Source organism: Gorilla gorilla, chromosome 7, assembly GCF_029281585.2.
Source record: "Gorilla gorilla gorilla isolate KB3781 chromosome 7, NHGRI_mGorGor1-v2.1_pri, whole genome shotgun sequence".
Classification (NCBI taxonomy): domain Eukaryota; kingdom Metazoa; phylum Chordata; class Mammalia; order Primates; family Hominidae; genus Gorilla; species Gorilla gorilla.
The window spans coordinates 73,612,067-73,629,986 of NC_073231.2; the positions used below are offsets into that span (position 1 = coordinate 73,612,067).

At 43.2% G+C, this 17,920-nt stretch overlaps 1 pseudogene and 1 gene segment (V, D, J or C); both read left to right on the plus strand.

Moving 5' to 3' along the window:
- Window positions 1-7,221: 7,221 nt before the first annotated feature.
- LOC101153628 (immunoglobulin lambda variable 8-61-like) lies at window positions 7,222-7,626 on the plus strand. The segment is given in 2 exon segments: window positions 7,222-7,267; window positions 7,370-7,626. Coding segments are annotated over 2 exon segments (303 nt in total).
- A 6,260-nt stretch (window positions 7,627-13,886) lies between these two features.
- LOC101153261 (V-type proton ATPase subunit G 1-like) lies at window positions 13,887-16,122 on the plus strand (annotated as a pseudogene).
- Window positions 16,123-17,920: the final 1,798 nt, after the last annotated feature.

Genomic DNA, 17,920 nt, shown 5'->3' on the forward strand with positions numbered 1-17,920 from the left:
TTGACCTGATTAATCCCTTTTGATATTAGATTTTCCAATTTCCAAAAAAGACATATTCAGCTTATGTGGCCAGTTTTTCTAAAGGGCTCTCATAGGTGGCATCTCTCAGAGAGGATAAATGGTGAACGTCTCTTTTCAGACCTTAAAATATGTCGGGCTCTCTCCTAGATCCATGAAAGGCCTAGAAAGGGAAGGCCTGGCTGCATGAATGGAGATTCTTAAAAGATGCAAATTTCCCACAAAAACAGTTTGCAGGGCCATTTCAAAATACAGGAAAAATATATTTTGGGGTTATATATTTTTATTTCCTTCAGGGTCTGCTATCTGTCATGTGATGCTATACCAGAGTCAGGTTGGAAAGTAAGTCACATTGTACCAGATTAATCCAAATCTGCCTAACTAGATGTTATGGTTTGTAGGTCCCTTAGATAGGAATTTGGGCAAGAAAAAAAAGAGTTTAGTCCTGTCCATGAGAAGAGTCAAGCTCTGTAAAGTATTTAAAGAGTTTATTCTGAGCCAAATATGAGTGACCAATGGCCTGTGACACAGCCCCAGGAGATCCTGAGAAAAAGCGCCCAAGGTAGTTGGGATGCAGTGTGGTATTTTATTTTATTTTATTTTTTGAGATGGAGTTTCACTCTTGTCACCCAAGCTAGAGTACAATGGCGTCATCTCAGCTCACTGCAACCTCTGCCTCCTGGATTCATGCGATTCTCCTACCTCAGCCTCCCGAGTAGCTGGGATTACAGGTGCCCACCATGCCCAGCTAAGTTTTGTATTTTTAGTAGAGACCGGGTTTCACCACGTTGGCCAGGCTGATCTCGAACTCCTGACCTCAGGTGATCCACCTGCCTCGGCCTCCCAAAGTGCTGAGATTACAGGTGTGAGCCACTGCGCCCAACCTGCAGTGTGGTTTTATACACTTTAGGGAAACTTGAGACATCAATCAGTACATGTAAGATGTGCATTGGTTCTATCTGGAAAGGTGGGACAACTGGAAAGGTGGGGAGTGACTTCCAGGTCATAGGTGGATTTGAGGATTTTCTGACTGGCCATTGGTTAAGTCATTATTTAAAGACCTGGAATCAAAATAAAGGAATGTCTAGGTTAAGATAAGAGTTTTGGAGACCAAGGTTTTATGCAGATGAAGCCTGCAGATAACTGACTTCAGAGAGAATGGATTGTAAATGTTTCTCATCAGACTTAAAGAGTCTGTTCTATCAGTCTTAAGGTCTCTGTGTTAGTGTTCATGCTGGTCAGCTGTGCCTGAATTCCAAAAGGAAGGAAGGCATAATAATAAGCCATGTTCAACTCCAGCTTCCCATCATGGCCTGAACTCGTTTTTCTGGTTAACTTTGGAATGCCCTTGGCCAAGAGGAGGGTCCATCAGTCAATTGGAAGGCTTAAAGTTTTACTTTATAGTTATCAGGCTGTAAACGGAACCACCTAGGATGTGGATCTCTGAGTCCTTTAATAAACTAACTTGTTCTGAGACTATAGGAAGATTGTGTGGAGGGAAGACCCAATGGTGTGAGGGGATTAATCCCCTGTGCTTCTCCTTGAGCTCTGGGAACTGGGGAGGAAGCAGCTGAGGGTTGGGGGTTGATTTGTCAGAGATGTTGGAACCAGAGTGACTCCATCTTGAATATGGGCTGGGTAAAATGAGGCTGAGACCTGCTGGGGTGCATTCTCAAGGGGTTAGGTATTCTTAGTCACAAGATGTTTGTAGTTAAGGGAACAGATTAATAATACTTACTAAACAGATGCAGGACTTAACAGACTCAGGAAATGTCCTGATGTCCCAGTATCTTAAGAACAAGAGCCCTCTTAGTTCTTAGTTTAAGAATATTTTGCTTTAAAGATAAAAATGCAGATTCTTATGGAAGACGGTAGTTACACAAGATGAACACTGTTTTGTCATGAGCCCTTGTAGTGGAGCACATCTCCCCCATGATTTTTTTTGCTTTGCTCTCTTGTACATAAACAAGCATTGTACCTAAGGTGGGCATGTTCCTCCTCTTGCTTTTGGAAATGCCCTGCTCTGCCTATGGAGTAGCCATTCTTTCATTCCTTTACTTTCTTAATAAACTTGCTTTCACGTTACTCTGTGGACTCTCCCTGAATTCTTTCTTGTGCAAGATCCAAGAACCCTCTCTTGGTATCTGGATCAGGACCCCTTTCTGATGGGTGGATAGATGGTGTCTGCCATGCAGCCATTGCTGAGCCAGGCTCAGGGAGAAGGGGCAGAATCTCACAGTGGACTTCAACCAGACTCAGTCTGGTGGAATATTCACAGCCACACAGGGGGCCCTAGAGGGGGCTCAGTGTGACAGCAGAAGTGAGAGGTGTGTGGGCAAAGGAGCAGTTCATTGAGACTTCAGTGGATCCAGTATAGAGGAAGAGCAACTGGCCACGTGGTTGGGGCAGAGGGCACTTTGAGATAGAGTGGGATAAGGGGAGAGTTTCCAGAGATGAGGCCTGCGGGGGAAATGCAAGACCTCCCAAGGAATTAGCAAGTGGCTTGGTGTGTCTCATGGGGTGGGATTCTAGTCCTCTGGATGGGGACAGCTGCCCTGGAGCAGCCCTGGGAGAGAGCTTAGGAAGGAGGCTCACCCGAGAGCAGCTGTGACTTCTGGAGCTGCACAGTTGATTCTTCCCAAGTGAGACACACAGAGGTTTTGTTTTCATTGCCTTTTTCTCAGATTCTTGACTATGTTAACCTGGGGTAAGGGATGTGAGAGAAAGCAAGAACCCCCTTTTTAAGGGGCCTGCAGACCCCAAGCACAGAAATAAAGGAAAATCCTGAGTTCCTCTGAGGGCAATTCCAGGCACTTCGCAATCCCCAAGAAGTAAATAAGTGACTTGTTAAGAAGACAACAGTAGGCTAAAACAATAGCTAAAGAGGTTAGAGTTCCAGAGATATTAGCTTTCCCTACAGAAACCAATGATAATCTCTTAGCTTATGTCCCTGAGTTGTCTTTCAGAGGCTTGGATCCCCACTGAGGACCCCACAGAAAGGATCCACTGACATATTCCCCCAGATAAAGGGGAAGTGAAGACTAAACTTTAAACCATTTTTGGTTCTAAGTTTCTTCCCAAGGGGTTTAGAGAAAGTCATTCCTCATAACCAGTTAACATTCTTCTACTGACCCCAAATGTTTAAACAAAGCTTCTCTATTTTAGTCAACTGCAAATCAGAAGATCTTTGAATCTACCTATGACCTGTAAGCCCCTACTTCAAGATATCCCACCCTTTGGGGCCAAAAACAACATGTAACTTCTGTGTATTGATTTGTGATTTTGCCTGTAGCTTCTGCTTTCCTGAAATGTACTACTAGTTTTAAAAACCCTTATCTGCAAGCCACCGGGGAGTTCAGATTTTAAGCAGGAGCCCGCCAGATTCTCCTTGCTTGGTGCCCTGCAATAAATGCCTTCCTTTCTACTCACTGCAAAACCCTCAGTTTAGATATCTGGTTTTACTGCACTGGGCGAGTGGACCCCAGTTAGATTCTATAACAAGCCCTGGGCGTTCTCAGGCAGCCAGGGGAGGAGGTAGTTACTGATTCTTCCCCAGTCTCTGGGGAGCATCAATCTTGCAGAAGGTGCTTCTAGGCAGAAGCCTGAGCAACAGCAGAACCTCCTGACTGATTCCCATAGGCTCAGCCTCAGGGCCTCCCAGCCCAGAGACCAGCCCACGGGTCACATTCCTTTCTCTTGCAGTGGGGTATGTGTGCATGTGCATGCATGTGCAAATGTGTGTGTGTGTGCATGTGTGTGCATATCTTCACAAATTCATTCTGTACTACCCCTGCTTCTCTCCATCACTGTTGCCCATCTGCAGGCCGTGGCCTGTATTGCATGAGGAGGGCAGCTGTGAAATTTAGTTGGGGAGGATCCCTTCCCCTCCCCACCCTCTTAAATCCACTCAGAACTGGTGTTTCAGGGAGAGCCTTGGAATCCACAAGTCCAGTGCTTTAAAAGTCAGCCTCAGAAAGGGAGGGGAACAATTCCGTTCCTCCTGGCTGTGGCAGCTGAAAATACCTGGAAATAGATGTGCTTAGAGTCCTGAGAAGACAGGGTGGGGCCTCAAGCCTCAGACACTAGGGGGTCCTGGATCAGTGTTCCAGGCTGGAGGTGCTGGCCTCACAATGCCCTTACCTGCAACTCAGTGAGGAAAAGGGTTGCACACACACGCCCCCAGCCTGCTTCCTCTCCCTTCCCTCAGTCTACAGCCTTGAGAACTAAGAGCTCACCTAAGCTTTCATCAGTCACTGCTGTATGTGTGCTCTTGTCTCTGTGTGTGTGATAGTGTTTGTAGATTTTCCCACCGTACTTGGATGCTTGTATTTTTTACAGAAAAAAAAATATAGTCACTATCTGAAATATAAGACAATGAAAAGTACATAAAGTCAGCTCCTTGTCGTTCATTCAGTGAATATTTATTGAGCACTAGGCCTTCCCAGATACTGGTACCAGGAGTATTGGTGTGAATACAGCAGCCATAGTGCCTGCCCTTAAGAAGCTGACATTCTAGTGAGGGAGACAGACACAAAACAAGTTAATGTGAAATTACCAAGCATGGCACATGCCTATGAAGAAAAGAATAAGGTTCTGGAAGAGAGAGGACCTCAGGGCATCTCCTAAATCCTTATCCATACCCATATCCTTACAATCAATCATGTTTTCCAATGGCTTATTTTAGTGATTTATACATCTTGGCTCAACATCAGAACCATCTGAGGAACTTTTATTTTCTGTACTATGGAAATCTATACCTCACCTGACCTCCTGAATCAGAATTTTCACCCAAGGAGCTATACATTTATGAAGCTCCACAGATTATCTTGAGACATGCAAGATTGAGGACCATTGGCCCATTTAGGAGGCTGTGCACACATGACTCCTGTTTTCTGTGGTGAAAATAGAGGCGGGCTCAACATTCCTGACCCAGCGTGTCTTTCAGATGGTTCCATAGTACCACCTCCTGAGCCCGTTCAGCTTTGGCCTGTGGGGTTCCTTTTTTTTTTTTTTTTGAGACAGAGTCTCGCTCTGTCACCCAGGCTGGAGTGCAGTGGTGCAATCTCAGCTCACTGCAACCTCCGCCTCCTGGGTTCAAGCTATTCTCCTGCCTCAGCCTCCCAAGTAGCTGGGATTACAGGCACCCATCACCATGCCTGACTAATTTTTGTACTTTTTTTTTTAAATTAGAGACGGGGTTTCATCATGTTGGCCAGGCTGGTTTCGAACTCCTGACCTCAGATGATCTGCCTGCCTAAGCCTCCCAAAGTGCTGGGATTACAGGCATGAGCCACCGCACCTGGCTGGCCTGTGGGGTTCTTGTAAGCATGGCCATGGCCCCTGCACCCAACAGTGCTTTGGTGGACTGAGAGGAAGAAGCAAAGGGGCTTCCCCACTGACCCTATTGTGCTGTGGGAGGAAGCCTGACTGGACACATGCAGGACATTGCTCTGTTTTGGAATCATGTGAGGACGTGTGTGAGTGTGCATCTGTGTATGTGTGCTTGTGTGACTCTACATGTGTGCACATGTGTATGTGTGATGGTGCATATCTGTCTATATGTGTGTGTACGTGTCTGTGTGCCTGGGCATGTGTGTGTGTGTGCGTATCTGTGTATATGTGCATGTGTGTCTCTGTGTGTGTATATGTGTATGTGTGACTGTGTGTGTCTGTGTGTGTGCACATTAATGGATTTAATATGTTTTTTTAAAAGGAAACCCTCTTTCAAGGCAAAATTCAACTGAATTTGACTCTGCAAATATTGTCAAAGAAAGACCATTTGATTTCATGGTAATTTTTATAATTGGTGGAAAAGTGAACACTCAATCTTTTTAATTAATAGACTATTTTTAGAGAAGTTTTAAGCTTGCAGAAATTCAGCAGAGAGCACACATAGTTTCTAAGCATTCTTAGACTGTGGTCACCCAGTTTCTCTTATTGTTAACATCTTGCATTGGTGTGGTATGTTTGTTATAATTGACAAATAATAATTATTATAATTGACAAATAATAATAATTATTGACAAATAATAATTATTATTGACAAATAATAATTATTATAATTGACAAATAATAATAATAATTATTGACAAATAATAATAATTATTATTGACAAATAATAATTATTATTGACAAATAATAATAGTTATTAACTAAAATCTGTAACCTACATTAGGCTTCAGCTTTGCGTTATGCACTCTGAGAGTTCTGAGAAAGGCATAGTGTCTCGTATCCACCATTATGTGCCCTACAGAATAGTTCTAACATAAAAATCCTGTGTGACACCAATTTATCCCTTCTCTCCGACACTCATTTTAAGAAAGAAAACTCTGCTGATGGAGGAACTGCTGAGGGATTCATGGCATCAGGTGTTTTAAGCTGCTCCGTGATGCTCACACTAACTTGTTCACACACAGTGCCATTTCTATTTCCGGTTATGTGATGCGTGTTTTCCTAGTTTGCTATTTTTGATGTTGGGATAAATCCCATAATATAATGGTAAATTTATCATCTTTCTCCAGCAATTCTGCTGGAGGTCCTCCTTACCATTGATGGCTTCTTAGTGCGTGAGAGAGTCCACCCCCAGCCTGGCAGTGCTGCTCCGTGCCTAGGTCCTCTCAGCCCTGGGCCCCACACTGAGGTTACTGAAGACAACGCCCGGGACAGTCAGACCCTGCTTTGGGACGTGGTTAGAGAGCCCACCCCAGACACAGCTCTGTGGATTCCCAGTGTGCCCTCTGCTGGAGGAAGGAGGCCCTGCTACTCACTCCCAAAGAAAGCAGCAATCATTTCACTGGGGAGGGAAGAAAATGCTCCCAAGGATGGGGTTAGATTTGCCATAAACAAGATTATGTGGCAGGAAGGAGAAAACACCCATCTCCCTCCTTCAGCCCTTGAGCTTTCCAGAGAAGGAAAGTTGGATTGAGGTCACCAAGGGCTTGGAAGAGCTGATTTGGGGAGAGGCATCAACACTCATTCCTCAGTGTCTCAGCCCTGTGTGGTCGTGGGTCTGTGTGAGGTCTCAGCATCTGCCTCTCTCAAGGTCTCTCTTAGGGGACAGCAGGGTGAAAACTGCTGCAGGAAGGGAGGGGAAGCTGATTTGCATAAATAACTTTTTCCCCTGTTGGGTCTGTAGAGCCATGAAAAGGCCCTGAGGACAACAAACCCCAGCGGAGAAGCCTAGCCCACGTGACTGTCCCCACCATGGCCTGCATGATGCTTCTCCTTGGGCTCCTTGCTTATGGGTCAGGTCAGGGAAAGGGACTCTGCATCCCTGGAGGGACCACACAAAGCAGGATCCAGGTTACCCTTATCCCCATGACCATAACTCTGTCTCTCTTGTTGGTTTTAGGGGTGGATTCTCAGTCTGTGGTGACCCAGGAGCCATCACTCTCAGGGTCTCCTGGAGGGACGGTCACACTCACCTGTGCCCTGAGCTCTGGCTCAGTCTCTACCAGTCACTACCCCAGCTGGTACCAGCGGACCCCAGGCCAGGCTCCACACATGCTCATCTGCAGCCCAAACACCTGCCCTTCTGGGGTCCCTGGTCGCTTCTCTGGCTCCATCCTTGGGAACAAAGCTGCCCTCACCATCACGGGGACTCAGTAGATGATGACTCTGATCATTACTGTGTGCTGTACATGGGTAGTGGCAATTCCACAGTGATTTAAACCCATGAGGAGGTGCAACTAAAACCTCTTTACATACTCAGAAAGATTCAGCCCTTAGAAGCAAGAGAGAAGGTGAGAGGGTGGGAATGTCAACACCATGAGCTGGGAACCTCCTTGCCCCAGTGTCCTGTGCAAGGGTTCACTGCCAGGTGCCTTATCCAGTCTCTCCCAAGGTGTGTCCATCTCCCCAGTGTGACGCTTCCGTGAATATGTAAACTCACGGTGAGTCACAGAGACGCCTGTGCTCCAGGAAGACTCTTCTTATTCAAAGAGAATCAACTGACATATGCTCATTCATTAATTTGTCCGTGGAGACCAATTTAGTATTTCATTTATTACTGAAGTAAGGGCCTTGCCAAGTGCCTTGTTAAAAATGCAATTCTCCAACCTAGACCTACTGAATCAGAAATTTGTGTTGGTGCCTAGTAATTTGTATTTAACAAGATGTACATGAGATTTTTGTTAGCATTAATATTTGGGAAGAGCCTACTTTTATTATTATGAAATTATTCCTGGGGAATCTCTGTTTAAAATGATCTCAGGTAATATTCCATGACCCCACTCTCCTAAATTCCCATTCAAAACCTCCAGAATGCTCAGAAACAGACTTAAAATCTCAAGCCATGGACAAATTTATAACTTTATTTCTGCAGACAGAGATGGGAGGAATTTCCAAAAACATACGTTCTTAGGTGCCAGGTGTGGTGACTCATGCCTATAATAACTAATAATTTGGGAGGCTGAGGCACGAGGATTGCTTGAGGCCAAGAGTTTGAGACCATCTTCTTCCACATAGTGAGATTCCATCACTACCAAAAAAAAAAAAAAGACATAAGCCCCTTTAGGAATTTCCAAGACCATAAGTTTTCTTAGGGTACATTTAGTAGCTCATATGAATATTTCTGTTATTAGAGACCATCTCCTGTAGGATTGGCTCCAGAATCTCTTCTCCCTCTCACTGAGCTGACCTACCTGCAGCTCTGGTTCTTAGGATCTTTGTAAGACATAGGGATCAGCCTTCCCCATCCTCTACATCTTATCACAGATTATCCCAGCGGATCACAGTTCCACTGAGATCCACTCAGAACATATATATACTTGTCCTGAACAGTGTCTCTTAACATGACGCTGGCAAGATGAGGAGGACTGAGCGGTGACAAAGACTTGGAGCCTCCTGGGGATGACCTGTGACTGCACGGCTGAGCTTTGCTGAGCCGACCTCAGGCTCCCTCCCTGCTCCCCTCCCCTGAGTCTGTCTCCTGGCCACCCTAGACCCAGGAGCTGCCTCTACTTACCTGGGTTCTGGGGTCACCTCAGAGAACCTCTCAGTGTGATAAAGGAGGTGCTGTGGGGGATCTAACACACCTGAGGGCAAATTTCAAGACTGTCCTTCACAGGAAGCCCTGTGAAAAGAAACCAACCAGCCCTACCTGTGTCTGGCACCTGAGTTTTTAGTCCTGACTCCCTGGTCTCATGGCTGTGTTGAGATTGCAAATGTGCGGTTTATTATCCAGGTCAGGAGAAATCCATGACAGTTTACGAGGACAAAGAAGACAACTACCCCGTGTACTTATCACACAATTAAGACACTGGCCTACTTTGGGAGGCCGAGGCGGGTGGATCACCTGAGGTCAGGAGTTCAAGACCAGCTTGGCCAACATGATGAAACTCCATCTCTACTAAAAATACAAAAAATTAGTCAGGCACTGTGGCGGGCTCCTGTAATCCCAGCTACTTGGAGAGCTGAGGAACGAGAATCGCTTGAACCCGGGAGGCAGAGGTTGCAGTGAGCCGAGATTGTGCCACTGCACCCCAGCCTGGGCAACAAGAGTGAAAGTCTGTCTCAAAAAAAAAAAAAAAAAAAAGACACTGGCCTTTGATTTGTCAGTGCCCTGGAAGAATCCTGGAAGGAGAGGGTCAAGGTTACTTAGAAGGTGTTGGAGCTCAAACATGAGGATCAGTGGAGAAGACACCTCATGGTGACCCAGAGAGATAAAGGTGGGATCAGTTGAGAGGGTGGGAGATGGGGATTTCTTAAGATCATTTTGTCGGCTTCTTTCTCATTGCAAAAGATTCAAATTGAAATACACACATGATTTTCCTAATAAATGCTTATGAGGCTTCCCATTAAGTTTAATTATCTTTCTTACCTTAATGAAAATAACGTAGAAAGTAAGAAATGAAATATACTTCTGTAATTTCTTACAGATTGTGTATTTTTAGACTAGAGGAAATCATTACTTCTAAAGGAAAACTACTAGGATTGTTTGCATTTTAATCTGGGATCCTACATGATGGCTACAGATACAGCTATTGTGCAAGATTTTAACCTGGAATTTCTGCCAATTCAATAACAGAGGCAATAAAAATGGATATGAATATTATAAAGACAGAATTCATTTATTTTAAAAGTTTTGAATGCTATGAATATCTACCAAGAATAAAATACATTGTACTGAAAATTTATTAGAATGAATTTTAGAATTGCCAAATTCGCAACTAATGAAATAAAATGTATTACAAAGAGTTCAAAATCCTTATTTTTTGGTCTCAGTAGACAAAAATAAACATTGAATTTATCTATTAGAAAATAACTAGTAAATTTAGTAAATTATATAAAAGAAAATTTGAACAAATGGTACAACAGGCCAGGTGCGGTGGCTCAGGCCTGTGAATCCCAGCACTTTGGGAGGCCTAGGCGGACAGATCACCTGAGGTCAGGAGTTTGAGACCAGCCTGTCGAACCTGGTGAAACCCCATCTCTATTAAAAATACAAAAATTAGCCGGGTGTGATGGTGAGCGCCTGTAATCCCAGCTACTTGGGAGGCTGAGGCAGGTGAATCGCTTGAACCTGGGAGGCACACTTTGCAGTGAGCCGAGATTATGCCACTGCACTCCAGCCTGGGCAACACAGCAAGATTCTGTCTCAAAAAAAAAATTGGTAAAACATTTTCTTATCTGAGGACATCAAATAAAAAAAATTCAGGCCAGATGCAGTGGCTCACACCTGTAATCCCAACTACTTTACGAGGTAAAGGTGGTAGGATCTCTTGATCCCAGGAGTTCAGTACCACCCAGGGCAACATAGTGAGATCTAATCTCCAGTGAAAATTATTAAATTTAAATGTAACTAAAATTATTTAATTAAAAATAATTAAAATTAGCCAGGCACGGTGGCCTGTGCCTATAGTCCCAGCTACTAAGGAGGCTGAGATTGGAGGATTGCTCAAGCCTGGAAGGTCGAGGCTTCCTGCTGTGAGCTGAGATCCTGCCACTGCACCACAGCATGGGCAACATGGTGCTCAAAAAACAAAACAAAACAAAAATTCAGCAAGTAGATTGGTGATGTAAATGCATTGTTATTATTTTTATCATTGTTTGCTTGTGTAGGTTTTCCTCTGAGAAGGTGGACGGAGGGTGTTAGCAGAGGAGATAGCGCAGCCCCCTTAGATATCAGAAACAGGGATCTATGGTAAATGGAAAATGCCAGTCACTTGTCGCCATGCACGGGCGGCTATACCCTCCCTGTGTCAGGCTCTGTGCCAGCAGTGATGGGCCCCATGTGCCCCCTTCAGGGTCCTGCATGCCATCTGTGCTACCCTCCAAACTCCCAAGGGCTGGGCATTGGTGCCTGTGTTGCTATGACGACTCAGCACTGTGTCCTCCCTGAGAGGAGCAGAGTCTGTAGAGGGTTCTAGTATCTGCTTCCTGTCTGATCCTCCCATGGGACAAACTTTGCATCTCACCCACCAGCCTCCTGTGTCTAAAGAATAAATGTCAGACTGCAGCTGTCTTCTCAGGTGGAACAGAGATCACCAGGAGGAGAACACACTTGTATAAACAGCTCCTCCTCTTTCAGAGCAACAAAGATAAAAAGAGGCCTGAACCAGGAGCCTTCATTACAGGCAAGAGTACTGTGTCCACTGTGGCCTGGACAACTGTCTTCTTCATGCTCCACCATTATTGCACATGTGAGGACAGAATTTGGTTGTCCAGGGTGAGCTCCTTAGCTTGTCAGCCCCTCTGGCTCAGACCCCCGAGGGACTTCACCCTGGCCCCGCCCCAGCCCCCATGTGAGTCTGCGTCTGCAGTTCTTTCTCCCAGCCTGTGCTGACTCAGCGCCCTCCCTCACTGCATTGCCTGGAGCATCAGCCACACTCACCTGTACCCTGAGCAGTGGGGCTTCAGTGTTGGTGACTGCAATGTACTGCTTCCAGCAGAGGCCAGGGAGTCCTCCCAGGTTTCTCTTGAGATACTCCTCAAACTCTAGTAAGCTACAGGGCTCTGGGGTCCCATTTGCTTCTCTGGATCCAAAGATGCCTCAGCCAATGCAGGGATTCTGCACATCCTTGGGCTGCAGCCTGAGGACAAGGCTTACTATTATTGTTGTAGCAGCTTGCAGGCTTACACAGTGCCCCAGACCCATGGGGAAGTGAGGCGCTAACCTACTCTCTTTTCCCCTTGCCTGGTGCAGTCACCCCGCTAGTGGTTCTGACCAAGTCCAGCTCAGGGGGTGACTTCTGTTGTAAGATCTTTAAATAGCAACTGATTTTCCCAAATGGATCTGACAATGTGGTATCATTTTCTTCAGTTTAACTTTTAAATCAGTTCACTTCTCATTTCTTTTCACTCTGTTCATGTTTATTCAGGAAGAAATGTTTTGTTTAAAGCTAAAAATCTCTCAGTGGAGACTTTGGAGGAGGCCCAAAGAGGCTGGTTCAGGCCATGCCCAGCTCGGGGTCCAGGAGTGATACGGAGATGCTTCTGCTCAGAGGGCGTCAGTCTGGGCCCTGGATACAGCACCCGCATGCAGGAGAGAGGTCTATTCTCTATACTAGCGATGAACCATCACTCATTTTAAAATAATCTTCCTGGAGGAACAGAAAACCATGGGGTGAGGCTGCTCTAAGAGTCACAGAAATAAACTTGGCTGGAGGGCAGAGAGGGGAGCCAGACACCAGTGGACCCAGTCATTAGTGCTGCTCATGACCTTGAGCCCCTGACCATGTGAGATTGCCAAGGTGTGGGATAAATCTAAGACATTTTAGGTGGGAAAATAAGACAAGCATCCTCATTTCTTCATGACTCAGTGAAGGCACCAGCCTTGGCTCTGTGGGTTTCCTGGAAGACGCTGGAAATGGGGGAGTATATCATGTTGCCTAGCAGGTGTTGGGACTCAAACATGAAGATCAGTGATAAAAATAAATTAACAGAGCCAAAATAAATAAAATTAAATGTTTATAATAAGTTAAGAATAATATAATACCTTTATTATAAAGACAGGGTAAGTCATAAGGGTGGAAACAGTGGATTTACCTCAAGGTCTTTTTTTTTTTTTTTTTTTTTTGCAATGGAGTTTTGCTCTGTCACTCAGGCTGGAGTGCAGCGGTGTGATCTTGGCTCACCACAACCTCCACCTACTGGGTTCAAGTGATTCTCCTGCCTCAGCCTCCCAAGTAGCTGGGATTACAGGTGCCCACCACCACACCTGGCTAATTTTTGTATTTTTAGTAGAGATGGGGTTTCACCATGTTGGCCAGGCTGGTCTTGAACTCCTGACCTCAGATAGTCTGCCCACTTCAGCCTCCCAAAGTGCTGGGATTACAGACGTGAGCCACTGCACCCAGCCACCTCAAGGCCTTTTTATTAACCCTTTCCCGTTGCAATATTTTCCTTTTTTTTTTAGAGTTGAGATCTTGCTTCATTGCTCAGGCTGGAGAGCAGTAGGGGGATGGGGTCACTGAAGCATTGAACTCATCTGCAAAATATTCAAATATAAAAATATTAAATAAGCATTTCAATAAATGCTGAAGAAACTTCCCATTAATTTCAGTCAATGTCTTCATAAAAATAAATATAAAATTAATGAAATAGATTATAATTCCCTAGTGTCTTAATGACAGTGCGTCTTTAACCTAGATGGGGTGCCCCACCCCTGGATCAGCCTCCTGGGTCAGCCTTACCCAGCCAGGCCCTGCACTCTGTCCCCTGCCTTATACTTTCATCTACACCCTTGTGGGCCACTGGAAAGGAGGTATCCAGCAGCCTTTTTTTTTTCTCTTTCTGCAGTGCTGTTCAAGTGGGGGGACGGAGGCATCCAGAACCATGAGCCATTAAAAACAACTAAGGAATAGAGAAAAGCATTAGTCCTCAAGGTGAGATACTAGGACTGTTTCTATGTTAATCTAGAACCACCCATGACGGCTGCTGACAGAGCTGTTAAGAACAAATTTAACCTGGAATACTGTCAAATCATAGTAGAAATAACAAAAAGAATAAGGATATTTCAAAATGATTCATTTGTTTAATTTAAGAATGTCACATATTCTACCTAGAAGATAAGAGATTTTACTACAAATTCATTAGAAGTTTCCTTCATGGCATGGACCACTGATGTCCCTGCACCTAACCTCTGCCTTCTTGGGTGGTGTGATGTTACAGGTTGGGGCAGCATCCATGTCCCACACTCCTCGGGGTAGAAGTGGGGAGCAGAGGCAGGAGCCTGAGCCTGTGGCATTGGCTGGGCCAAGGATGACCTTACCAAGGCTTCCTCCTTGTCAGCCATCCTCACATGCAGGTGGTCTGGCAGTGGCACTGTGAAACCCAGGCACTGGAGTTTCCCCTGCATGGCCCAGTGGTGACTGTGGCGGCCATCAGCATCTGGGGCAGATAAAGCCACGTGAGCTGGCAGGTTGTGGCCACCATTCCAACAATGCTATGTGAAATACATATATCCGAAAACAATCAATGCTGTTCCAAATGTATTAATTATGTAATAGCTGTTTTAAGTCACACAATTTTTTAAAATGACTTGAATCTAATACGTTTCTTTTATCTTTAAAACTCTCTAACATAGATTCAAGGATAAAAATGATAAATTGATCAGACATTTTATATTATGAGTTCAGTAACGTTGTTAAAAAGTATATTCATCTAAGGTTAGGAGTGTTGTCAGAACGAGAATGCGTTCTGTAGTAAATTTGTGAAACAATAGTTTTGGAATTGCCTTATTTAGCATTCTGGTGGTTTAAAATTAGTTTATATTGTAAATATTACTTACTAGGCTTGTAGAATAAAGTGTCACTGTTTTTCTTTTTTTTTTTCCCATTATGAGAATTTATTTATTTTTGGAGGAAATTACTTTTGTTGCACTCTTCACCTACTTATGATAAGTAATCCTAGAATGTTTGCAAAAAGCTCCTTTTGTTGTATAATAAAACAGTTGCTATTCTCGTTTCATTTATTTAAGGTCACTTTTTTTTGACTTGCTGGAGAAAATGTTTGTTCAATTATTGACAAATATTTACTGAACACCTGCTCTGTGCCATGTACTCCTGTGTCAGATGCTGGCTATATGTTGGTGAATAAAACAGACTTTCTCCTTATAGAAATTGTGTCTAGTGAGCACAGGAGTAAATTCTGTGAGTGCTATGATGGAGAGTCAAACTGAGCGCTCTTAGATTTGCCAACATGTAACATGTTGTTCTTACCAATTTCTTTTATTAAAATAAATGTTAGCGTACAAAGATAATCTATGTTTTAATGTATATTCAGAAATATCTGTTTCTATGAGTTAAGAGTATCTGCACAGATACAGCAAATAATTTATAGTAGGCATCAGATATAAATAATATAAAAGTAAATGAAGTGTTTTCCCAGAGCTTGATCTAGTTTCTGATTTGATATTTTAATAACATACATAAAATATCACTTTATAAAGAAGAATTGTTCCACACTATAGAAACTTCCCTAACAGGTTTAAAATACCTTCTTGGAAAAATGTCAACACCATTTTTAATCTGAAGGAAATCTGATTGTCCAAATACATCTGTTAAGATGTAACATGTGAATAGGTAACACACTATGTAAGATTACTTATAGGACATATTTTAAAGATTTTAAAAATACTTAATGTGCTCACTTTGTGCTATAACATAAAATTTCTGCTGTGTGGTGGTGACTTACTTGTAAGAAATGAGAGGTGGCAGGGCGCAGGTGCAGACTGTGGTTGGGTGGGTCAGCTGACCCCAGGGTCCTTTGAACTGATTTAGGCCACTTGCCTTGGTCTCAGAATCACCACTGTCGTAGCCAGTCAGTCACAGGGCATCCAGCAGCTGCTGCAGTTGAGAAGAAGGACTTTGAGAAGGTGTCAGAGGCCTGCAGCCAAAAGAACCAGAGGCTGAAGCAGGCCAAAGTGGCAGTTCAGGCTGAAATTGAATAGTGCCACCTGCAGAGGGAGAAAGAGTTCAAGGCCAAGGAAGCTGTGGCACTGGGATCCCAAGGCAGCTGCAGCATGGAAGTGGAGGAGACCCAGGATAAAATGACCATCCTCCAGACCTACTTTCAGCGGAACAGGGAAGAGGGTGTGGATAACCTCTTGGCCTTTGCGGCATCCAGCCAGAAATTCATGAAAACTACGGCATAAATGGATAGGAGGAGAAGCGCCTGTTCCATGGACTGGCATTTTAGCTGCCCTCATGAAATAAGAAACTTTAGCAAGCTCTAGTTATATTCTAATGAGAAGGCATTCAATTATTTCTGTATGTTGTATAGTTGGTCCCTTCACTTTATGGAGAGCAGCAAATCCAGTTTCTTGTGCAGACATAGAACTAAATGTGTCATCCTTTTACTTCATGTTTCTTAGGAATTTAATGGTTATGTGCTGTCTGTTTTCCTATGCCTTTTGGCTCAAGTAACATATAGCAATGTTGACTTTTTCTTTTTTAGATCTAGTAAAACAACAACAACAAAACAATCTTTGAAGAAAGGAAGGGATTAAGTATTTTTCCTCTAATACTTTCTTGAAGGTCAATGAAAAAGTGGTAAATAGTTATTTGTAACCTGTGTGAAGCAGCAGCCAGCCTTAAAGCAGTCCATTCCTTCCAAGGCTTAGAACAGTGACTACTGCTGTAACTGCTTGGGCTGCTGTTAGTTTCTCTTAATCAAAATTACTATGTGATAGAATTCATGTTATTACTTGGTGTACTGAAAATAATTTAAAAGTAAAGACTCTGTCGTGCAAGAAAGGAAAAAATGAGAGGCAAAGAATGTTAAAATAGAAAAAATGTTTTTATGAGAGAGTTAACCTTTTAATGGCAACTATATGTGAATAAAATTAAACCATCACTTAAAATATTCATTAGAATGAATAATAGAATAACCAAGTTCATAATTAGTAAGATAAAATATATTGTTGTTTTTTCGTTATTTTTTAATTCATATTAGAATTTCTGTCAGTGTTTGAACATTAATATTTATAGTTTGTACATTTTCACCATCCAAGGTTTAAAATGAGAACCACACTATATCACAAAAGGTAACTAATAAACATTTCACAATTGTGTGAATATCCACTCACTCTCACTCTCTTAACTTCTTTCCTTAATTTCTTTCCTTGCTATAATTTACAATGAAGTGTGCCCCACTCATATCTCAGCAAAGTTTCAGATATTATGGATTCATCACATGTATATTCTTTTAAAATATACTTCTGTCAACAGACTTGATAACTATTATGTACACCACAAAAACAAATTTTACATAAATTATATGGCATACTTTTATCTTTGTAATTGAAATGACACAAACTCATTTACACCAAAATTGGCAATAAGACCCAGTTTGAATATTTATTTCCTTTAAACTCCTTACCCTTTAGGGTTTTAACCTACCATGAGTCCTTAATGTAAATGTTATATACTCCAAACTATTTAACATTAGTAAGCACCCTATACAAGTAAAAATTCTGTTCAAAAGTAAAACATAGCTGTAGTAATGTTTCCAATAGAAATAAAATCCCTGCATTTCTGTGGTTATAAACTGGTATGACAAATACTGTAGAGGAAAACATTCTTATGACACAAAATTAAAAATATCAGAAAGAATTTTTTAAATTAAAACATACACATGAACAAATAAGACATTCAAAATGAAAGTATTAAAAGAGAGAGGGAGAGAAATTCTAATTACCTGCCAGCCCCCCAGTTCTCCCTTTGCCATTGTGACTATTGGAGAAAGTTCTACACTGTGCAGAAGTCAGGGGACCACACAGGCTCTGGCACACCACGAGCTGGGCTCAGAAAAGGAGCGAGGGTATGCCAGGAGCCAGAGGGAAATGGACTTCAGAATTTTGCGTTGTCTCTCCTCGACACAGGACATAATGTTTTCTGAGCAGAGCTGGGCGTTAAGTAGGCAGATGATGTGGGTGACAGAGAGGCATCAAGACAGCTAC